The 20,635-nt window shown below is 38.4% G+C and overlaps 1 protein-coding gene across 2 annotated transcripts in view; it reads left to right on the top strand.

Moving 5' to 3' along the window:
• Window positions 1-8,444: 8,444 nt before the first annotated feature.
• Grik1 (glutamate receptor, ionotropic, kainate 1) overlaps window positions 8,445-20,635 on the top strand; it is a 409,294-nt gene continuing 397,103 nt past the window's right edge. For both annotated transcript variants that reach the window (XM_005375622.2, XM_005375621.2), the window contains exon 1: window positions 8,445-9,028. In XM_005375622.2, the coding sequence (XP_005375679.1) occupies window positions 8,911-9,028 (118 nt within the window). In that variant the 5' untranslated portion in view covers window positions 8,445-8,910. The remainder of the gene's footprint in view (window positions 9,029-20,635) is intronic.

Below are 20,635 nucleotides of genomic sequence, written 5' to 3'. Positions count from 1 at the left end.
GTGGGAATGTATTCACCAGCTTTCCTGTCACTGAAACATAATAGATATTATGTCCTCCAACTAATGCCTCCAACATGAAAAGGGCATGTTTGATTTGTGTCAGGGTTTTAAGGAATTCAGTCCATGGTTGGGTGGCTTCAAGACAGAAACATCCCAGTGGGAGAGATTAGCAGAGCAAAAGGTTCAGCTCAGGGTGCTTAAGAAGCAGAGCAAAGGAATAGTCCCAGAGAAGGAGGAGCCAGGGACCATACATAACACCCAAGGTCATAACCCATCCAGATATACCCAGAAGTGTGCTTTATAATCTCCCTCAGACTTTCTTAATCCAATCAAGTAGATATTCTGGGAACATTAAATATGGAAAAGAGGGATTTTATCCCAAAGTAGACATAGGAAAATCCTAATCAGACAATCAGAGTACCAAAATGAGAGCTGCATTGAAGGCCCAGGTGTCTTAGAAGTAAGAGTAGAAAAAATGAAGCTATTCATGAAGGAGGTTTCCCAGGGGATGGGGATGGATGAAGTGAAATCTGTGAAGACTGGAGAGCTATGAAAAGATTTGTAGTGCATGCAAAGATGTGAACTAAAGAAAAAACAAGGCAAAAATTAAAGGAATAAAAAGAGGAAAAGGTAAGCACAACACAACGTAGTGTTTAGCCGTGCATCATAGCAGCAGTGGAGAATGTAAACACTGAAGAGGAATTAAATAAAATCTTAGTGTATTAGGAAGAAGACAAAGTGAAAACCATGGGATGAAGACGTTAAGGAATGAAAAATCTCAGATATTGCAATAAAAGTAGAAAAATTACACCTCAAACTGATAAAGCTGGCAGTGACTATGCACGTTTATCACTGGAAGTGTGAGATGCATAAAGGTCAATATGATGATAAAGGTCAATTTAAATATGATGAAGCTTAATGTGTTTTGTTGTCAGGAGGTTTAAAGTGGAGATGTGAAAAGAAGAGTGGAAGGAATTAAATTAGAATGTTGAAATGGTCTTGAGCTTCAATTTGAGCTTTTTAAAGGCAACTAATAGCTGTGTAACATAGGTGCTCGAAGGATTATGTGCCGTATGTAATCATTCCAATACTACAATTACTTGCGCTTCTATAATTGCTAAAAATAACCATTACAACACTATACAAAAACAAATTTTGATCAAATACTGAATGCACTACATAGATGCTCTAACTATACCAATTTACTACTCTCTTTCAGAGTTGAGATTTCCTTTCTTGTCTTACCGTATTGAGTTCCGTCAGCCCACAGATTTGGATTGGTTCCTGTCATGTACCAGCAGTTGGGAGTGGCTCTATCTGCGCACAGAGCCATAACACTTCTGCAAATTAACTGGAATAGGTGTTTGCAAACCAGAAGGAGAGAGGAAAATACCAAGCAAATGAAAAAATAGTTAAAACTGGGAATGCGGGCTAAGGAGGAGTAAAACGAGTAGACATGTTTTTCATTATGGATCCAAGGAAGCTTCCCTAAGTAACAATATGTGAGGTGTGGATAACTCTGAACTGAGTAATGTGTGGACTAGAGAACAGTTGAGGTGATATGAGCAGCTGTGGGATAATCCTGAGCATGAAAATTTGGGCATGACTGGGGACAGAAAAGGACCAGTAGGGCTGGACTTGGCGAGAAGGAAAAGTTTCATGAGATAGGAGTGGGAGAAATACCAGAAGTCAATACTGGGAGATCGAATGTTGTTATGACTTCCGGTGCCGAGAAACCACTTTATGAAGCCCGTAACCAAGGGTTGAATTAAGCCAAATAGATGCAGGCAAGAAGGAGGAGCTGGGTCCCAGAGTTTTTGCGCTCCCTTTACAATACAGTCTCAGATCCCGAGAAAGACCTGCTAAGATTACTGAGAACCTGGGTTCTGCACGCTCTTATCTCTCCTGGCACCACACTGCTTCCTTCCAACTCACACAAACCAGCCTCACCTTATTTCAGATTGTTTATGTGATGGGGCGCACCACACCAAAGAGTTTTCCCTCTGCCTGTAGTGGTTTCTTTTTCCCCTTTCCTGTCGGTGATCTGCAGCTACTCTTTCAGGCACCTCCCTCAGAGAAGTCACTCCTGGGCTCTTAGTTCTGTTTTTCCTTTTCCTGGGATCTACATTTGGTCTCTGCATGCCGGTGTTCACTTCCATTAAAATAATGGGGAAAATAATATTAGTGATCACCTCAAAAGATCAGGATGACTCCTAAACATGCGTAGAGTAGAAGATTGGTAAATGTTAATTCTCATTTGAAAGAAGCTACAGAACAGTAAACAGATGGCCTAAGATAGCTCACTTTAGACTATTTGTGGAGTTTCAATGGTTCACAGGTACATCCATACATTTATTTTCAGTACAGTATTAAATACTGACATGAGGTGTTCAACACTATTATAAAATACACTCTGTTTTAGATGATTTTGCCCAACTGTAAGCTAATTAATTGTTCTGAGCTTTGTTAAGTTCTTCTAGGATAAGCTACAATTTTGAGCAGGTTGAGTACGTTAAATGGATTTTCAACTTATAACATTTTCAGTTTATGGGTTTTTCGGGACACACCTCCATCATAAATTGAGCAATGTCTGTCTATTTTACCTGTATTGTCTCAAAATAGGCAAAATTAGCTTCTGTTGCTCAAAGTCAAGCTAGTAGTGACCTTCAGGGAGTAGACAGATGCATTAGTAGCTAGATGGGATCATAAAGGTCCTGATGGTGTCCTATTTCTCTCTGGCTTGCTGTGATTTTGTGATAATTTATCCTCGAGCTTTACACTTAGGTTCTGTATCTTTACACATTAGAAAGCATTGAAATTGGTATAATTTACAGTTTTATGTTTATTTGAAGAAATATTTCCTCAACTATACACTCCATGAGGATAAGAACCTTGTGTATTCTCTGCATCTCTAATAACTAATGTAGTTTGTGAAATGAACTGAAACACAACAAAGCATACATCTTGTCATTGCACTCTACTATTTACAAGCTTCAGCAATTTTGCATCTCAGCCATACCAAAATTCAGGCCTTATTAACCACCCATAAGTCCTTAGCTAGTGTGTACACCCACTGCTTCTCTGATTGCACAGTTACTACTCTTGTCTCATTCACAGTTTCCAGCGAGCTACCATCAGTTAGAGTTAGTGGCTGCAACACACTGTGAATATCCCAATTGTCAGTATGTTTTTATTTTCAAAGATTAAGTTTGTGCCATGTGGACTTTATTTCAATTGTAAAAAGATGGAGACTCTTGAGCCTGCCTGGTCCATTTCAAATTCTAACTCAGTCATTTAGCTGTAAAATTTCTGACATGTTGTTTCATCTCTCTATTCCTCAGTTTTTCCAGCTGTAATATTTGCACAGTCTTAGTACTTATCTCCTGAGATCAATAAGTTAGTACATAAAAAGTCACGATGGACACTTCCTGGCATATAAAATAAACACAAAAGAAATGCTCCTTATTTTAAGAAAAAGCTTCCCTTATTTATGAAGAGAGGTGTGAGCCCTTCTTCTATAAAACTGTCATTGTTCATATTGATTCTTAAAGGGGACTCTCCTCTTTGGAAGGAAAAATGAAGAATGTTAACCTGAGTACTTCATGCTGTGGTTGAGGTAGATAAGGACTAAATATTTGTCTAAACGCAGTAAGCTGTAGTAAGTAGTCAGCCAGTGCTCCTAATATTAAGAGTGCCTGTCTACAGACTTTTCATCTATACCTTTCAACAAGCTCCAGTTATGTATGGAAGCAACTGAACATCAACTTGGCCCAGATCTTCACATGACTAAATTTCTTTACACTCTCAGTTTGTTATAATAGAAGACAAAGGGAGGAATAAATTAGACCCTCTTTTTATCTTTGAAAGATCTCCCTAGAACTGCATTCCACAGTGCTTTGGCAAACAGACCTCTGTTAAAATGGAAATGACAGTAAAATTGCTAAGATGTATATGATGCTAGCCATGGTGCTGAAAAAATGGACTGTTAAGAAAAAAACCACTAGTCCATATCGCATATTTGAAGAAACACGTCTAGGATTACACTCTAGCTTTCCAAGGCATGGTATACTACATTAACGTGCTGAGGGTAATGCTAAATACTAAACTGACCAATAAAGATGTCCTGCATGAAATTTTAAATATCAGATCATTATTCAGTTCAATCTTACAAATCAGCAGTTATGAGTTATAGGTTGTGTGGCTGATGAGAGACCATCCATAAAAATTCCTCCATTTAGTCATTTGAAGATCACTAGTAAAGTTCTCCCTGAGCATCAGGCACAGTGTTACACATCAAAATTTCAGGTAAATTGAACAAATGTGAGATAATATAAGCAATGAAGATAACATAAGAAATGAAGAGTTGAAATGAATATAAGCAATAAGATAACTTAAGCAATGAAGAGTTGCCAATGACCATGTGGGATCCATGGTTTGCAGTAGTGAGGGAAACCATTGTGAGGAGCAAAGTCAGATCAGAGGACAGATGAATAGAAAGAGGCAAACCAGGGGAGGGGACAGTTAAGAGTCTATGGTAACAGATCAGATCTAGATCGTGGTGGCTTGAGCTATGTTATGGTTTATGTCTAGATGTGCCCCCAAAGCCCCATGCAGTCATGGGGTGGGCTTTTAGAGTTTTTGATTGATTCATGGTCCAATGCTGGGATTATTGGTGTGAGGGCTACACCTTCCCTAAGGCAGGAAGCCTGCATACAATATAAGGGAGAGAAAGAGGCTTGCTCTCTGCTGCTCATCCATTTTTGCTCTTGTTGCTTGTGCTGTTTTCCATTGCCATGAACTGTGGTCCTCTGCCAGGTGCCACCCTGTTTTGGAGCCGATCAAGTATGGACTGAAACATTCACAAACTGTGAGCTAAATAAATTTTTCTTGGTTTTGGGAATTGGGTATTTTGTCTCAGCAAGGAGAGAAAAGTAACCAAGAGAGCCTAATACAGTGATCCCCAAAGTGATTGATTTTGTACTCCCAAGACCTTTGACAATGTCTACAGACACTTTTTGGCTGTCATACCTTGGTAGTGGGCACTACTGCCATCTAGTGGAGAGAGAACAGAGAAGTTGCAAAACATCTTCAATGCACAGGACAGCCTCCACAGTAAAAAATTTCTACTTCAAAGGTGTCAAAAGTTTTAATAGTAGGAAAGCCCAAGTTACCACAATAACAGTAGAGCTGCAGAGAAATAGATCAAAGCCAAGTTTTATGAGTTAAATCAGTAATGTGCAAAAGTGAACTGGATGTGGGGGAGAAAAACAATGGAGAAATCAAGAGTGACCTCATAAGTTTCCCATTTTGATAGCTGAGAGAAAGCTGTACTCATAGTGTAATAATATTGAGACGCTGTGCCAGATAAAAATGGTAATTAGAATTGACTGCACGAATCTGGAGTTTAGAGGCCGGATTTGAGCAAGAGATCCTTGGCTTAAAGATAATATTTATCATAAGATTATATGACATCACCTAACAAAAGCATATAAAGATGTAGCCAGGAAATCAGGATTTTAATCCTAAATCAATGGCTTACTCCCAATAGGTTCCAAAGGCCCTAGACCTCTTGCTTTCAGTGTCTGGTTAACACTATAAGTATAGTCATATTTTGAAAACACAGTTGTAACATTTGAGTTCCTTAGGTTACTTTAAGCTATTTTTCTTTGTATCTACTCAGTGTCTAGAAAACAAGTAATTTAAAATTGATTAATATCTGAAGAATGACACCAGTTCTCATAGGAAGCACAAGGCCGCTTGGTTAACAATTGTCATATTATTAAACCACAGTGTATGAATTTAAGTTTAAGATTTCGGGAATAGGAAGTAGAGAGTATGCATTCATTTGAACATTTTTATTCTTAAGAGAGCACTATGAAAAATTGTGAATCAAGAGTGATTACCATGGTCATTTTGGGACAAAAGTAACTGGATGCATGTATGCATACAACACGGTACTTCTACAAAGCACAAAAATATTAGCAGCAGCTGAGGATCACCCATGAGTGACTCAAAACTATGAATCTGTAGACAAGAGCAATGAAGGGAGGCATTTTAACAAGGGAATAAATTTCAGCTTTAAGCTGTACAGAATTCTATAGATGATACTGAAAAGTAATTTAAATGTGCCATTTATTTTTTAAGAAATCTCCTTTAGGAAATACAATCTTCCTATCTTTATCAACTAAAAAGAACTGTTTACTCATTGCCTCAAGGTTACATATTTAAAACTAGCAATATTTCCCTGAATAGTATCAGACCAATTACTATTAACGTGTTATTAAGTGGACCAATATTGTTGACTCATTTCCCAACAGACAACATATTTTAGTCTCTGCCATCTGGGACGTATTTAAACCAGAAATATAGGCATGGATTCATTAAGCAAGATTATAATTAGCAGAGATACGTATTGATATATACTGAGTAATAAGGGCCTTGAATATTATATATATAAAATCCTTCAGTGGTGTTATTACACTATTTTTGTTCCTTTCATTTTACAAATGAGGATATTGAGCCTTGGAGAGTTTACGGGTAAGTACAGAGTAGCTTATCCTGCAGCAACAAACATTTTAAAATTTTAGTTGTTGCAAACAAACATTTGAGTTCTCACTGATTTATCAATACATCACTGATAGTCTATGACTCCTTAGAGCAACTTCACTGCAAAAGATGAGACCGGGATCCAAGCTGCTTCCATTTGGATATCTAGAAATGTAGCAGTCTGAACTACTCTGTTAGGAAAACAGAGTCCTGGGAACCCCTGTAAGACCCTTTCACTGCCTTCCTCTACATCCACCACTTCCGCACTCATTTCATGGGCTCTCAACCCTTTAAAATGGCACGGGATTTCACCTGTCAGGGGAAGGAGAGAACAGGATATGGGTAGGTGCCGGCACCTGCTACACAGAGAGAAAGCAATTGAATCAAAACTGATAACCTAGAATCTTGTCAAACCTAGACAGAAATATGGTTTGTTCTGAAGGTTATTTAATTCTAGACCTTGAATTTTCAAATGCTAGCCATACAATGTCTCCTAATTATTGGGCCTGAAAGTACCAAGCAAAAATCAATGACTAAATGCACTTAACACAAATTTTTAGATCTAAAAATAAACCATTTAACAGTCTTTGTATATATTCTGACTTTAGAAACACTTAACCAATCACTTATGAATTTCTCTTTTGTTGAGTTTTTAAGGATCACTCTCTGAAGAAGACCTCACATATGCCTCTAATTCTTCACGATTCCCTCAATCATTCACTGCATAAAACACATCACTAAATACCTTTTCTTATCTGTGGATACGTCTATTTTGTCAGCTCTCATCCCGAAGACTCTGGAACCATTCACAGTACTTCAGATGTGAACTAACTAGCTTCCATCTGTGAGGTTATAACCTCCCTTAGAGGACAGATAGTACATTTTTCCCATTATAGACTCTTCAGAGAAAAGTAATGTCTGGCAGCACATTCAGTCTGTGTTTGATGAATGAATGAGTGAGTGAGTAAATGAGTGAGTGAATGAATAAAAGAGTGAATAAATGCTTGAATTTTGAGATAGATTTATTTTTAATTATTTCCAATGGCAGGCCATATGATTGTGCATGATCTCTTATAAACTGACTCAGTGTAGAGAACTTCTCCAAAATCTCCATGGGGGGGGGACTCCATGCTATGTTCATACAGAACTAGCAAACATTTATATAGAACATTCCCCACAAAGCTCAAAGGAAATTAAGCCAACATGATCAAATGCTGATTTCCCCAGGGAAGTGTCCCTGCCCTTCTACAGAGAAATAGTCTCCAAACCTACATTGTTAAAATAGCCTATTTCCAGCGTTCAGATGTGACAGTGAAAAGAAATTAAGAAAAGCATCAGCGCTGGAAACTGTCCCTTCCCCAGTTTTGCACTTGTAAATGGAAGCAATTTAAGAGACATTATCTCGGGTCCAAATAGGAAAGGAGCCACTATAATTCCAGAGTACTGAAGGCTTCCCATTTCTCTCTTCCTCCTCCCTCTTCCCTCGCTCCTGCTTATTCTCCTTGTCTTCCAGCATGTCAGAGTTAAAACAGGAGCTCTGATATTCGCTGACATACCGCCCTCCACGAAGGCGATTTCCCAGTAAGTGATGGGATATGTCATAGTTGGCCATCTCAGAACCCCTAACAGGCACAAGCGACCTTACTGCCGCTCAGAGCACAGTGCAGCTGCTTCTGCAGCGGCCAGTAGGTTAGGTTTGATCTGTCTGGAGGAAGCAACACTCAATCGACTTTCCAGTAACGCAGCGCAAAGTTGAGGGAGAGGGAGCGTGAGCGTGTGTGCGTGTGTGAGTGTGTCTGGATCCGCGGGGCTGGGCGGGCAGTAAATAAAGGGTGGGACCAGCGAGGGGAGGAGAGAAGAGCCGATTGAGAGCAGGCAGAGCGTGGCTCGGATTCCAGTTAACCTGCTGGCACTCATCCTGACTGATCAGAGACCCTGCGCCAACTCAGCCAGTCCCCTCTCGCCTTCTCGGTTCTCCTTGTCTCCCCCTCCTCTCTGTCTGTCTGCACCTTCCACCCCCACGCCCCACTTTTGCATCTGACCAGAGAACGAATGAGCGAGACGTTCCTGCATATCCAGGCTGCAACTTTCCTCAGCGGGTCGCCGGGCTCCGGGGCCGGAGCGCACTGAGCGTCCGCGGTCTGCGGCCCATGGAGGAGGCTGAGGAGGGGCAGTGATGGGCTAGGAGCGGAGCGCGGAGCCCCAGCAGCCCAGCCTCGCTAGCCGGCTCCGTCCCCGCCGCTTCGCTCCACCTCGCTCCTCTGCTGCTTGGGGTGCAGACCCGGAGCATCCAAGGATGAGGCGGGGAGCGGGCCTGAGTGGGGAGCATCTCATCTCACGGACATGAATTAAGAAGCTAAGAAGATGCGGCGCGGCACACTCCTCGCCCAGCCCGGGCTCGGGACCAGGGACATCAGCTGGACCTTCCTCTGTTTCCTCGTCCACTTCCTCCCCCAGACGGCCCCGCAAGTGCTCCGGATCGGTGAGTGAGCTCCGGAAACGCGCTGTGGCTGCGGGCTGGGGACACGGTCGCTCCCGCGGCCGGGGGTGGAGGTCAGTGCGCACCGAAGGCGGCACGGAGAGGGGACCCGCGTCATTGCTTCCCTCCCGGCGTCTCGGGCTTCCCGGGAAGTAGGGTTGGCGGGTTTTTCAACCCTGGCTCCAAGAGGGAAGGAGACAGCGTAAGGATCCAGGCTCTCCTGGGCTGGCACCCGACTGGGCTCCAGGTCTGGCCGCTGCAGCCGCCGGAGTTGGGCGCCGGGTGAGATCACCCAGCTGCCTGACTGCCCGTCCAGCCCTCCAGAGTCACAGCCCGGCCCCCAGCAGCCTGGCCTCTGGGTATCCGGGATGCAGGTATTTGGGGATCTTAAAAGTAGAACACTAAGATCACTAGGGACGTGGGAACATCCCAGAGCCTGCTAGCTCAGCGCTCCAAGTTTTCATCTCTAAGTTTGATTCTTCGACGTGGAGTCTACGAAGTCCGGAGTGGGCAGAGTCCGAGTCTGACTTCTGGCTGAAGGCTCTAGCAGTGGGGAGAAGAATCAGATACCGCTCAGGTTTCTCTCTTGGGCCTCATTCTGCCCTGCCTGCCCGCCTCTCACCGTGACTGATGTCCATGCACCTACACGCATGACACCCTCCACCGAATTCGGTCTGTGGAGGCATTTAGCAGTTCTGAGCTTTGGAGGTTAACACACCACTTCCCCTTACTTTGCAAACTAAATCCAGCTTCTATTTGGTTTTTAATTTTAAATCTCAATGTTTCCTCCTTCTTTTTTCTCTGGCCAACCCAGCTTCTTAGACACAGTCACAGAGAGAGTCAGCGACAGGTGAGGTGGTGACAGTAGGCAGTTGTCTCCACTTTTCTGCCTCAGATGTACTGGAGCCCTGAACTCAGAGGACTTCCAACTCACACCCTTTCTAGGAAAGACAGGGCACGGGCTGGCTACTCAGTCCCTGACACGCTGAGCAACACACACCGCCCAGCTCCTGTACTAGTCTAATCTTACTTCACAAAAATTTATAACCTACCGTTGCTTTGTCACAGAACACATCCATGTACCAAGAAATTGTAGTTGACTGCTTTAAACTGCCCTTTCTTTTTCTATGCAAGTGGGGTCTGATTCTCATGGAAAGAAAAGATCCCCAAGTTTCATTACTGTACTTTTACTACAGTTGTATATTTTCTGGACTGTGAATAATGATGTGATATTGTACACTTATTAGGTAGCTTAAGCTCTATGAGGAGCATTCCTAAGTAATTGCTTTTAACATGATTCATTACTGCTTATAACTAAACAATTCTTTGCCCAAGGTGTGTTTTATTCTTAATATCCTGTTGTTTGAATGGAATCAAGCATATGTGGATACTTTAAGATATATTTTTTAACAACACAAAATAAGTAATGAGGATATGTTTGAATTTCCAATGTTTATTAACTTAATTGGTGTTTTACCTGTGTATCATCCACTTTGAAAGAGGTAAGTTTAAAGACCTTAGAAATAGGGATATCCCACTTCTTTGTACAACAAGCTTAGGTAGAATTTTCTTGCCTGCATCCTTCAAATCTAAATCTAAGCAGAAAAGGATAATTTTAGACATATTTGTTCACAGATTTGAGTATTTATCCAAATTCAAACAATCACAGTCAGCCATTTAAAAGTTTAGTCAGTTTTTAAAGTAAAAAAAAAAGCCAATATTGATTCACTGACTTTAAAATATATGTCACAAGATAATGAGATTTTTTTTCTAAATGAGAGCTGCAACGGATAAAGTGAAATTGCATGTCCTAGTGTTCTTTATATGCACTGCAAGGGTCTCACTCTTTTGGCTGTGTGTGACCTGTGTTTGTCATGGGTACAGCCAGCCCATACATACCAATGGACTGGCACATATTTTTAAATGGATAATTTCACACCAGGAAAAGCAGCTTCAGTTCAGAAGAAATCTTCCTCCTACAGTTAGTTTTGAGTGTCAGTAAAGTCCAGCTTGAAATACAAAATATCCGCAGAGTTGGGAACTTCACTTGCATGTTGTGTATATGTGTGTGGGGGACAGGTGTGGGTGTGTGCGTGTGTATGAATGATTAACTTGTATTCTTTCTCATCTCAGCTTTCAGTTTTCAACAAATCACCAACCACTCAACCAACCAACTAGAAGAGACCTTTGATTATTAACTCATATAATTTTTAAGTAACATGAAATACCCTAAACAAAGTATAGCGCAAACACCAGGCATTTAATAGTGTTCTTATATGACATTCAGATGCTTGGATGAATTGGTTGCCAGTCCATTTCTCTTGCTAGAATGTCTGTTTAAACTTAAGTTATTGAGGAAAGCTATGAAATATAAGAAAGAACTCATGTTACTAAATATTAGAAAAGTGATTGAGAACTTATGTATGCATAAATATTTTGGGCATTTATATTAGAATGCAATTTATGGTTGCAGTTCTATGCAACAGTAAAGGGAGTCTATCCAACCTAAATGGGTCCTGTGGTGTAGCAGTACCCTACGTATTTATACTGCACTGGGGAAGAACCTAAACAGTTTGCACAGAGAAGAAATAGAGCCAGCTGCTGGGAATTCTGCGGGGGATCTGGGGTCATTCCTCCCTCTCTGTAGACACCAGCGTATGTCAACAGTCAGCTAATTATCACACCCATCTAGTTGTTCTGAGAACTTTACCCTTTCCCTGAATGATCAGCCAATGCATTACTAGTAGAGTGGAATTAGTAGGTAGTGGCCCACTTCCACCAGTGGGAAAAAAGAAAATCCTCTGTGTAGACTTGCAGCTTCTAAAACAGATGTGTCATCTTTATAATTACAGAATACTATTATATATGTTTAATGTACATTTTGTGCCTCATCTCAACATACATAGTCATAGAGATGGTGGTAAAAGCAGCGTTAAGGATGAAGTGGTGAACATCGAGGCTTTCTGATACCTAATTTGGCAGAAGAAGTATAAACTTGGGTTCCATCTCCATGTTGCTAGGTGTGTGTTTCAGTCAAGGTGAGTTGCTCTCAGCAGCCCTTTGTTTTTGTATCTGAGAAATCAAATTAAAATTATTGTGAGCTTTAGACTAATCATTTGTAAAAATTAATAGAAACAAAACAGGACATAGAATATGAAATAGCTTTGAGGAGTATCTGGATACATTAGTCACCTTACTGCTATGGTTAATATTTTACTGTTAATTCTTATTAGTGACATTTTCTTCCCAAATCGGGACATGAAAGTTGATATAACATGTTCATGTAAGACTTCTGATATTAAATCTCCTCACACTTGAACACTCAGTATTGGTGTCTATCATTCCTATTTCAGAAAAGAGAGTCAGAGATATTGATTTATATAATTTACAAACAACCCACTAAGTAAATATATTATGTAACATATTGCATAACTAAGTCTTCCATTTAAAGACAGATACTGTGAAAATGTATGGAAATAGCATTGAAATTTACAGTTACAGCATAATCATTTAAGCACCTTCATTTCCTTAGGAGAGATATAAATCTATTTCATATGAACCATATTTGCCAAAGCATCATTTTTAAAAGTATTGTACAATCAAAGTTCCAAATAATGTTTATACAAGTTTGCCCATAGTTTTGTTTGAACCAATGACTATTTTTTAAGCCCTTAAATTTGTCATCATTTTAACATTCAGTTTTTAAACTTCAAATGTCCTTTGAATTCCTTCTCCTGTACCATGCACTAGATACCATTCTTGGTAAAAGACATATGACAGCAGACAAAAAGGCAGAGGGGTCTGTTCCTTTGAATCTTCCATTCTTGTGATTTACCATCTATACTACTGCTCAAGTTTTTCATCAGACCTATTTTTTTCAAATGTTACTCTTGGAGAGTTTCTCCTGCTGATTTATCATGTCAGTTGTATAGTCAGCCCGGAACAGGTTCATGACTTCCAATGCATGGAGTATCAACAGTGCGGCTTCATGCTACCAAACCTACACAAACTCACATGAGAGTTGCTTTTGTGTGGGAAGACCTGTTTGGCCTGAAGTCGATTCACCCTGAGAGAGCACTTGTACCCTAGGAAGCATCCTGACCCTCACACTAACTTAAAATCCCTTCTTGGTCCTTGAAAAATATGAGGTGTGTGATAACTCTGTCAGCAAAGAGCGGTTGGCTAATAATAATACATTTCTGCAAGCGAGCGGGTCATTTGTCTTTCTGTTTTATTTGCACCATTCACTTTTTCAGTTAATACTGATTTTATAGGGCTAATGTTAACATTACCTAGAACTCAGCTTTACCTCTCTTTCTGTTGTTTGTGACCTCCAGTTTCCATCAAGAAAAGCATGATTTAGTGACTCAAACTCAGCTGGCAAACTAGTTGGTAGCAGTAAAGGAACTTGGAAAAAGCTATTCGAATCTCAAGATTTAAGTTCTTTACATGAATTTCACTGCATTGGTTATGGATTTGCATACTCACTTACATAGCTCTTTACACTAAACCAAACTCGAGTATAAGAAAAGTGAGTAGTTATTCCTTGTTATTTGGGGATACCAATAACTTAATATACGTATGGTTCATAATTGAGACAATCAGCAACAGGGAAAGTTACTACTGTCTGTGGACTCTCTAGAATTTCTCTGTAGGGAAAAGGACTCAAAGAATGCAATACAATTAGAGAAGAACTCTTGCTGCCTATTCCTAGCAAACATGCTTGGGTTGGTTTTGGAGGAGACAGTGACACTGAGTGCTCATAGCCTTCCCATCTGGTCCCTTTGTTGTTATTCCACTGATAATTGTCCATTCAGTATAGAAAGTATGTTTCATTTCTTTCACTTCAAAAGTGACTTACATCATTTACCTGCTCTTGTTTTTCTTTTTTTCTTTTTTTAGAAAATTCAACTTATTAACTTTATGTTAAATGGACACATTATATTTATAAATTTTTCCCCAGGAACGTAATTTGTGATAAAGTGAAAGTCTATATTTATAGTTCAACATATTAATTTATTTAAAAATACATATCTATTCTTTCAGTGGTAAATTTTCATAGAAAAGTAGAACACTGAAATTAAAAATCATACACTCCAACTACATAAACTTTATGAATTTCTTATCTTTATTTACTGAAATCAAGTTTTGTATCAAATTGGGAAGTTTCTACCACTTGTGACGTAACATTACCATATTTCCAATAATAAACCAATTAGAAAGACAGTTAGAGGGAAAAAACTGCAGAGATAAAATATTTGATTTTTAATCTTATTTATAAACTACTGAAAAATCCTTAGAAATAACTATTCCAAGTCATTTGGCAATATTTCATCCCCTTTGGCTCACTGAAATTTATTTTTTAAACATGTGATTTTGTATAAAGCTATCTTAATATGCAAATATAAAATAAAATTAGTTACTAGTTATTTTGTAAATGTATGTGTGTTTGTTAATACGTTTTCATTCTTTTATTTTTAAAATAAAAGAAAACAATACTATTGACTAAATGAAGAGTAAACTTCTGCTGACCACAAATAAATCTCAGAAACAACATCCAAGAGCTTGGAAACGCATTCCCTTAACTGTTTAAATTATTATGAATATTTTGGTGCATTCACTGACTAAACAAATTAGAAAGATAAATTGGATCTTTTATAGAATTACCAGTTTGTTGTCATCCTGACTAGGGAAAGCAAAGCTACAAAATAAAATAATGTGTAAAACTTAATGATTATCTCTAATGTTTCTACTGAGTAATATTTCAAAAGTAGTTTGATAATGCAGATATTTATACTAGAATTAGATATTTTTGTTTTTACTTAATAAAAAAATGATGATTATTTCTCATTAGTCCAACCAATTATCAATTGATACTAGCAGTTTATTAAAACTTATTATTTTTATTTTTAAATGCAAGCTTCAATACTGAATATTACAGTGAACAAATCTGAGAGTATAGAGAATGTTAAGGCTAAACGTCTATGTCATTTATGATTGATTAAAGCTCAATCCATACAGGAGTTACTGTTTACACATATGCACATTTCCTACCTCTGTTAACTAAGAGAAGATGAAGCAATGATACTCAAGTGGCAACAACCTCTTCTGCACACAGGGCTCCTTGGAGAAAAGGATGACTAGGAAGAAAATAATCTGGTATTGGAATTACTTATAAATCCAGAAAGGAAGGAGATGCTCCCCCAGGTCCAACTGATGGACATGTTAAAGGTATCCGTGATCCAAATGACTGGTCTCTTATGAGTCCAACTCATATAGATAAATGACAAATAAATGAAACAGGTGAAAAGAGGCAGCTCTCCAAAGCAGACGAGGCAGCAAGTAGTCATGTCAGCATTACCAGTGGTAAGTCTGTTAATAAGGAATTGCCATTGATGTCTACCACATGGACTTCTGCCTGACTGACCTTCCTCCTCCAAGCATAAAACCCCACTCTAATAATGAGGAAATATCAAGTTCCAATACTTGGGACATTTTACAAAAGAGTTGACCAATACTCATCGGAACAGTCAAGGTCATGAAAAGTCTGAAAAGTTTTCACAATGACTCCAAGTGGAGTCAAAGGACATAAGGGTGGTAATGTGATGCAGTGTCCTGGCTAAGCTCCTGCAGCAGAAAGTAACATTAGGGAAAACCTAAGCACTTGAAGAACAGTCATATTCTTTAACAATAATGTGTCAATATTGGTTCATTGGTTAAAAATAGTTACTATATAATTTAAATTGTTAATAATGGGGAAATATGGAGAATGCATGAATTCTTTGTAAAGTTTTCTCAAATTTTCTATAAATCTAAAACAGTCTTAACACTAGAATCTTTTAAAAAGTAAAATACTAAACCAACATAGGATTTCTCCTGTTACTGTTCCCACCCGCTCTGTCGTACATAACAGTGTGTAACTAACACATTAAGAGAAATAGTATGAAAGACTATTGTCAGTTCCATATAGTGTACTATATCAAACTGTAACTGTATAGTGTACAGTTACAAAGACTGTCATTAAAATAAAGACAACAGCATTTTATGTTTGAAATATCTTTAAGGTAATGAGTTTTATATAAAACTTCCTATCAATAAAATATTATGGTGAAATATCTTCCCTAGAATCTGAAATAAATTTACAAAAAAACACACTAGTTGTTTCTATTCATTAGCATATTGGTTTTCAATTATATAATATATGTACTTAATTAAATATAGTTTAACGTTGAACATTGAATCAAGCATTGTAACACACTCTGCTGAAAGCGTTAAGTACAATGCCCTTGAATGAAAACTCAGCAGACTATTTGCAAAAATTCCTTTCTTAGCAAAAGTTGTCTAAATACGCCTTTAAAATCAATACTTAATTCTCAGAGCTGATAAAGCACCTCATAATGTAGACTGGGGAAAGGAAGGTGAAAATCAAGTGTGTGAATATTAAAATGAGAGCTCAGTTACAACTTTCAAGGGTTTTCTTTTGTTTCCTACATTTTAAATTTCTAAAATGTTCGATTGCATACTTTGGCCATCTATAAACCGAAGTGCATTCTGATGACCTAGCTATGTTTATATTGTGTAAGATGTTACTGTACCTCACCTCCTAAAAATGGAGTACTGAGATAGAGCTATCTTTCAAGTATGAAGGCAACATTTGCCTTTTGAATTCTAGGCAGTGTGTGTTCCTTTTGTTCTCAGGATATATTTGAACCCTAAGGCTATTTCTATACATGTTCACTGAATTGGCAAGAACCTTTATAAAGTATTGTGAATGTTCAACAAGAAGGAATAGTTACAAAAGAATAGTATAGATTTAAGAAACAGAGGACTGAATAAATATAATTCTTATGAAGAAATTTATGTATTAAGATGGAAAATGCTTACAAAATAATACAGGCTGTACTGTGTGATTTTACATCAGATTGGGAATTTATGCAATTCATTCTTGTTTATAGATCAAACTTTTATCCAGGGAATGCAGAATAAGGAAGCCACCTAATTTAACTAAGATAGTAGATTGGGGTGAATATGTATTTCATTTTGATTTCTATTTTTTATTTCATTTAAAAATGACACGTTACCATAACCATTCTGTAGATTCTAGGTTATCGAAGCAGTTATTTGCATGCAGATGGGCATAGCAAATCTTCGCTGGAATTAGCGGACAGGAGCTTTGGTGATTCTTAGCCTGCCATGTCACATAACCTTTGAGTAAATTCTCTCCCTCGTATGTTAGAATAGCTGGTGGTGACCAGGTGCATGGCTGCTTCAGCTATTTCCTTCCACCTGTGCAGTCCTCTGTTGAACTTGACTGTCACTGGTGTGCACTGGGATATTGCATGAAGACGTTCAATTTTTATGTTTAACATTTATAGTCACAGCGTCAAGAGTGTGGAGCTTGGTTCATTTCCCTGAATTTAAGTTTAACTAAGCACACAAACCAATACTTTCACCATGAGGCCACATCGGGGTCCTAGCTTTCAAACACAATACAGTATTGTCAATCTTTTAAACTTTTTCCCTTTGGAGTTTTAAGTATCCTGGCCTGAAGGTAAAAACATTTGCTGTCATTCATCTAGGACATTCACAGGTGCAGCTTGTCCCATTCTGACCCTGGGTGCTGGCCTCCAGTTCTACACCCATGATTAGGGAGGGGAGTCCACGTGTCTCACATTGCTGCTATTGACACTTTGACTTTCTCTATCTGGTGTCTGAAGAGTTATACTCATATATGAAGGCGTCAGTGCATTGTGATAACTAGGAAAAGGCCACAGGATAAACATCTTGTCTTCCACTGCTTGCAGGGGAGGTAGAGGGAAAGGCAGGGCAGGAAGGCCTAGGAACACAGACCATGACAATTTTTTTATGCCTTCAAAATGTTCTCAGGCTACAGTCACATTTGAAATACCTGTACTGGGGCCCAGGAGAATACGCCTGTTGGTTAGATGGAACCACAGGGAAGAGATGACATCATCTAGGGCCTAATTACTGTGATGTTCCTCTACACATGTGTAATATTTGTAGTAAAATAGCCAGAATTAAACTACAATGAAAATATCTTAAGGAAAAAATAATAGTTGTGATGGAAAATTCTATAAAATTATTATAAATAATCGCTCATTATCAGAACACATGCTGCAGTCTCTTCTCAGAGTTGTACCTACAAATGATAAATGGCAAAGAAAGTAAACAGTGAAGGAAGAGAAATCAGACCCAGAAGTTCTTTTAATAAGCTATGAAACACATGTGTATTTTAAAGAAATAAAAATATTTCTGCATAATGAATATTCAAGTTATTCATAAAAATATATAAATAAATGAAAAACGATCATGCTTAACACGAGAAAGAGCCTTCAAGGATTTTGAAGCCCGACTTTGTCATTAGCTAGGCAGAAAAACTTAGCTCCGCCCAAAAACTAAACTGCGATACCCAGTAATCAAGTCACAGTTTTAAACCTTTGTCTCAATTCTATTTTCTTTTAACTTCATTTTGCTCATACAACTCACTTCAAAAGTGCTAATAATCCACATTTGAATGAATGAGAAATAGTAATCAATAAATAAAATGTATAAACATTTCCAAAGGCAAGGAGCGCAGAATCATCAGTGTGATCTCTACAAGTTATGACATTCCCAGCAAAGTGCTTGTTACGGTTTATATCTAGGTGCTACCCTAAAGCCTCATGCAATCATTGGCACAGGGGTTCCTTTGGAAGGTGATTGGACTTGGGGTCTCCTACCTGACTTGCTGTTGGGAAGTGAGGCCTGGTCTGGAGACACAGGTCACTGAGGACAACCTGGAAGGTCCGCGGTTACCGGTTCCTCCTTTCCATTCTTTGGGTCCTGAATGCCATGGCCTGAGGAGGTTTCATCTACCTTGAGGAGACTGGGAGGACTATGCAAGGACTGAAACTTCTAGAACATGGGCCAAAGTAGACCTATTCTCCTTCAAACTGTGGGTGTTGGGTATTGTTTCTCAGCAATGAGAAAAGTAAATTAAGCAAGCGTCTGGAAAATGAGGGAGATTTGGGAAGGAGACTGAAGCATCATTTTTGTAGGGATCTTTATAGCAAAGAATCAAATCTACGCCAATTCTCAAACCTAGTTTAAACCTCAGTAAAAATATTTCAACAGAACTGTGTTAAATTCCATATATTTTTACTGTTTTTGAATTTTGTGTTGTGTGGGTTTTTCTGATCAACTAACCTTACAATTACTTGAGCGTAGAGGAATATCTTCCTTTCTAAAAAGGATTCAGAGAAAAATTAAAAGTACCAATTACAAATTGGTGTTGTACTGCCACAATACTTTTTATTACTCTAATTTAATTGGAACAATTCACACAAGTGTTATCCTTTTCTTGTGCACATGTGCATGCAAAGGAAAAAGGCTAAAGAATAATACCTGTCACTCGCTTTGTGAAAATTTCATAAAAAGTCAGAAAGGCAACCCTCAGTGTGGAGCTGTGATATTCCTATTCACACTCTGTATCAGATTTAAGAAAATGGAATGAATGCATGATTAATGTGGTGCTTATAAAAAGTAAAATCGGTAAACATTCCTGAAAAGCATGCTAAAATAAGTTTACTATGCTCTTCCTGAAGTCTTCACTGCCTTTTGTTTCATATGAAGTAATCTTTCAAACACATTTCAGGATTTTGCAAGTAACATTTGACCTTTTCTTTTTCCTTCAGAGGATGTTTTAATTTATGTTTCTGCACACTCTCCATCATTTACTTATTCATTTATTCATTCTTGTATTTATAGCCTGTCTTATTCTAAAAATATTTCAAAGGCTTATGGAAATCAGATACAGGTATTATAACCTGATAAAATGTATTAATGAAAATGAAGGTAAATGTGAAACAAGATAAAGTCATGGATGTTTCTCTGCAAAGATGCCAAAAATGGAGCAGAATATTTTGTCTGAACTTTCTGGTAGTTGAAGAAAGTAAGAAAACAAGATAAAACCCACAGTGCAGAGGGCCAACCTACTTACACAAATTTCCGGGTTTTTGATGTGAAAACCAATAACAAATCCAACCTGTGGTCTTGATAAAAGATGTGATGTTATGGATAAAAGTCTGTGCAGTAAAATCAGTAGTGTTTCACACCTTTATGTCTTATAAAGTGCTCAAGTAATATCATGACAATATAATTATTAGTAGCAAGGACAAGCCTTCAAAACATCCTATTATAGATTTCTCAAGTAATTTAGTTTGATCTAAGATTAACATATGTATTGCCCAGGTAAGTGGATGGACAGCATATCACCATACCATCATCCATAATTATTACTTGAATCTCAGCTTTATTGGAAGGTGAACAGCAGAAAGTTGAAGTGTTGGTATAGCATGCACCTCTGGTCTGAAGCAGATGCGGAAACATCAGAAAGTAGGGATGAGACCCTTTTATGAAGTGAAGAGATTTAAATGAGATGTGTGGTTGAATAACTGCTCTGCATATACCTGGATGTGGTGCTTGGAAGTAGAATCAAGGTTTCACACAGAGAATCTTCCATGTACAAATAGATAACTGTCATTTCTCTATACCAGACAAGGCTACAGGTATTTTCAGTACCAACTAGATATCTTAAAAAGGAAAAAAGTA

The sequence above is a fragment of the Chinchilla lanigera genome, unplaced genomic scaffold, assembly GCF_000276665.1.
Source record: "Chinchilla lanigera isolate Chin_1 unplaced genomic scaffold, ChiLan1.0 scaffold00006, whole genome shotgun sequence".
Taxonomy (NCBI): Eukaryota; Metazoa; Chordata; class Mammalia; order Rodentia; family Chinchillidae; genus Chinchilla; species Chinchilla lanigera.
This window is presented reverse-complemented; position numbering and strand designations above follow the sequence as displayed.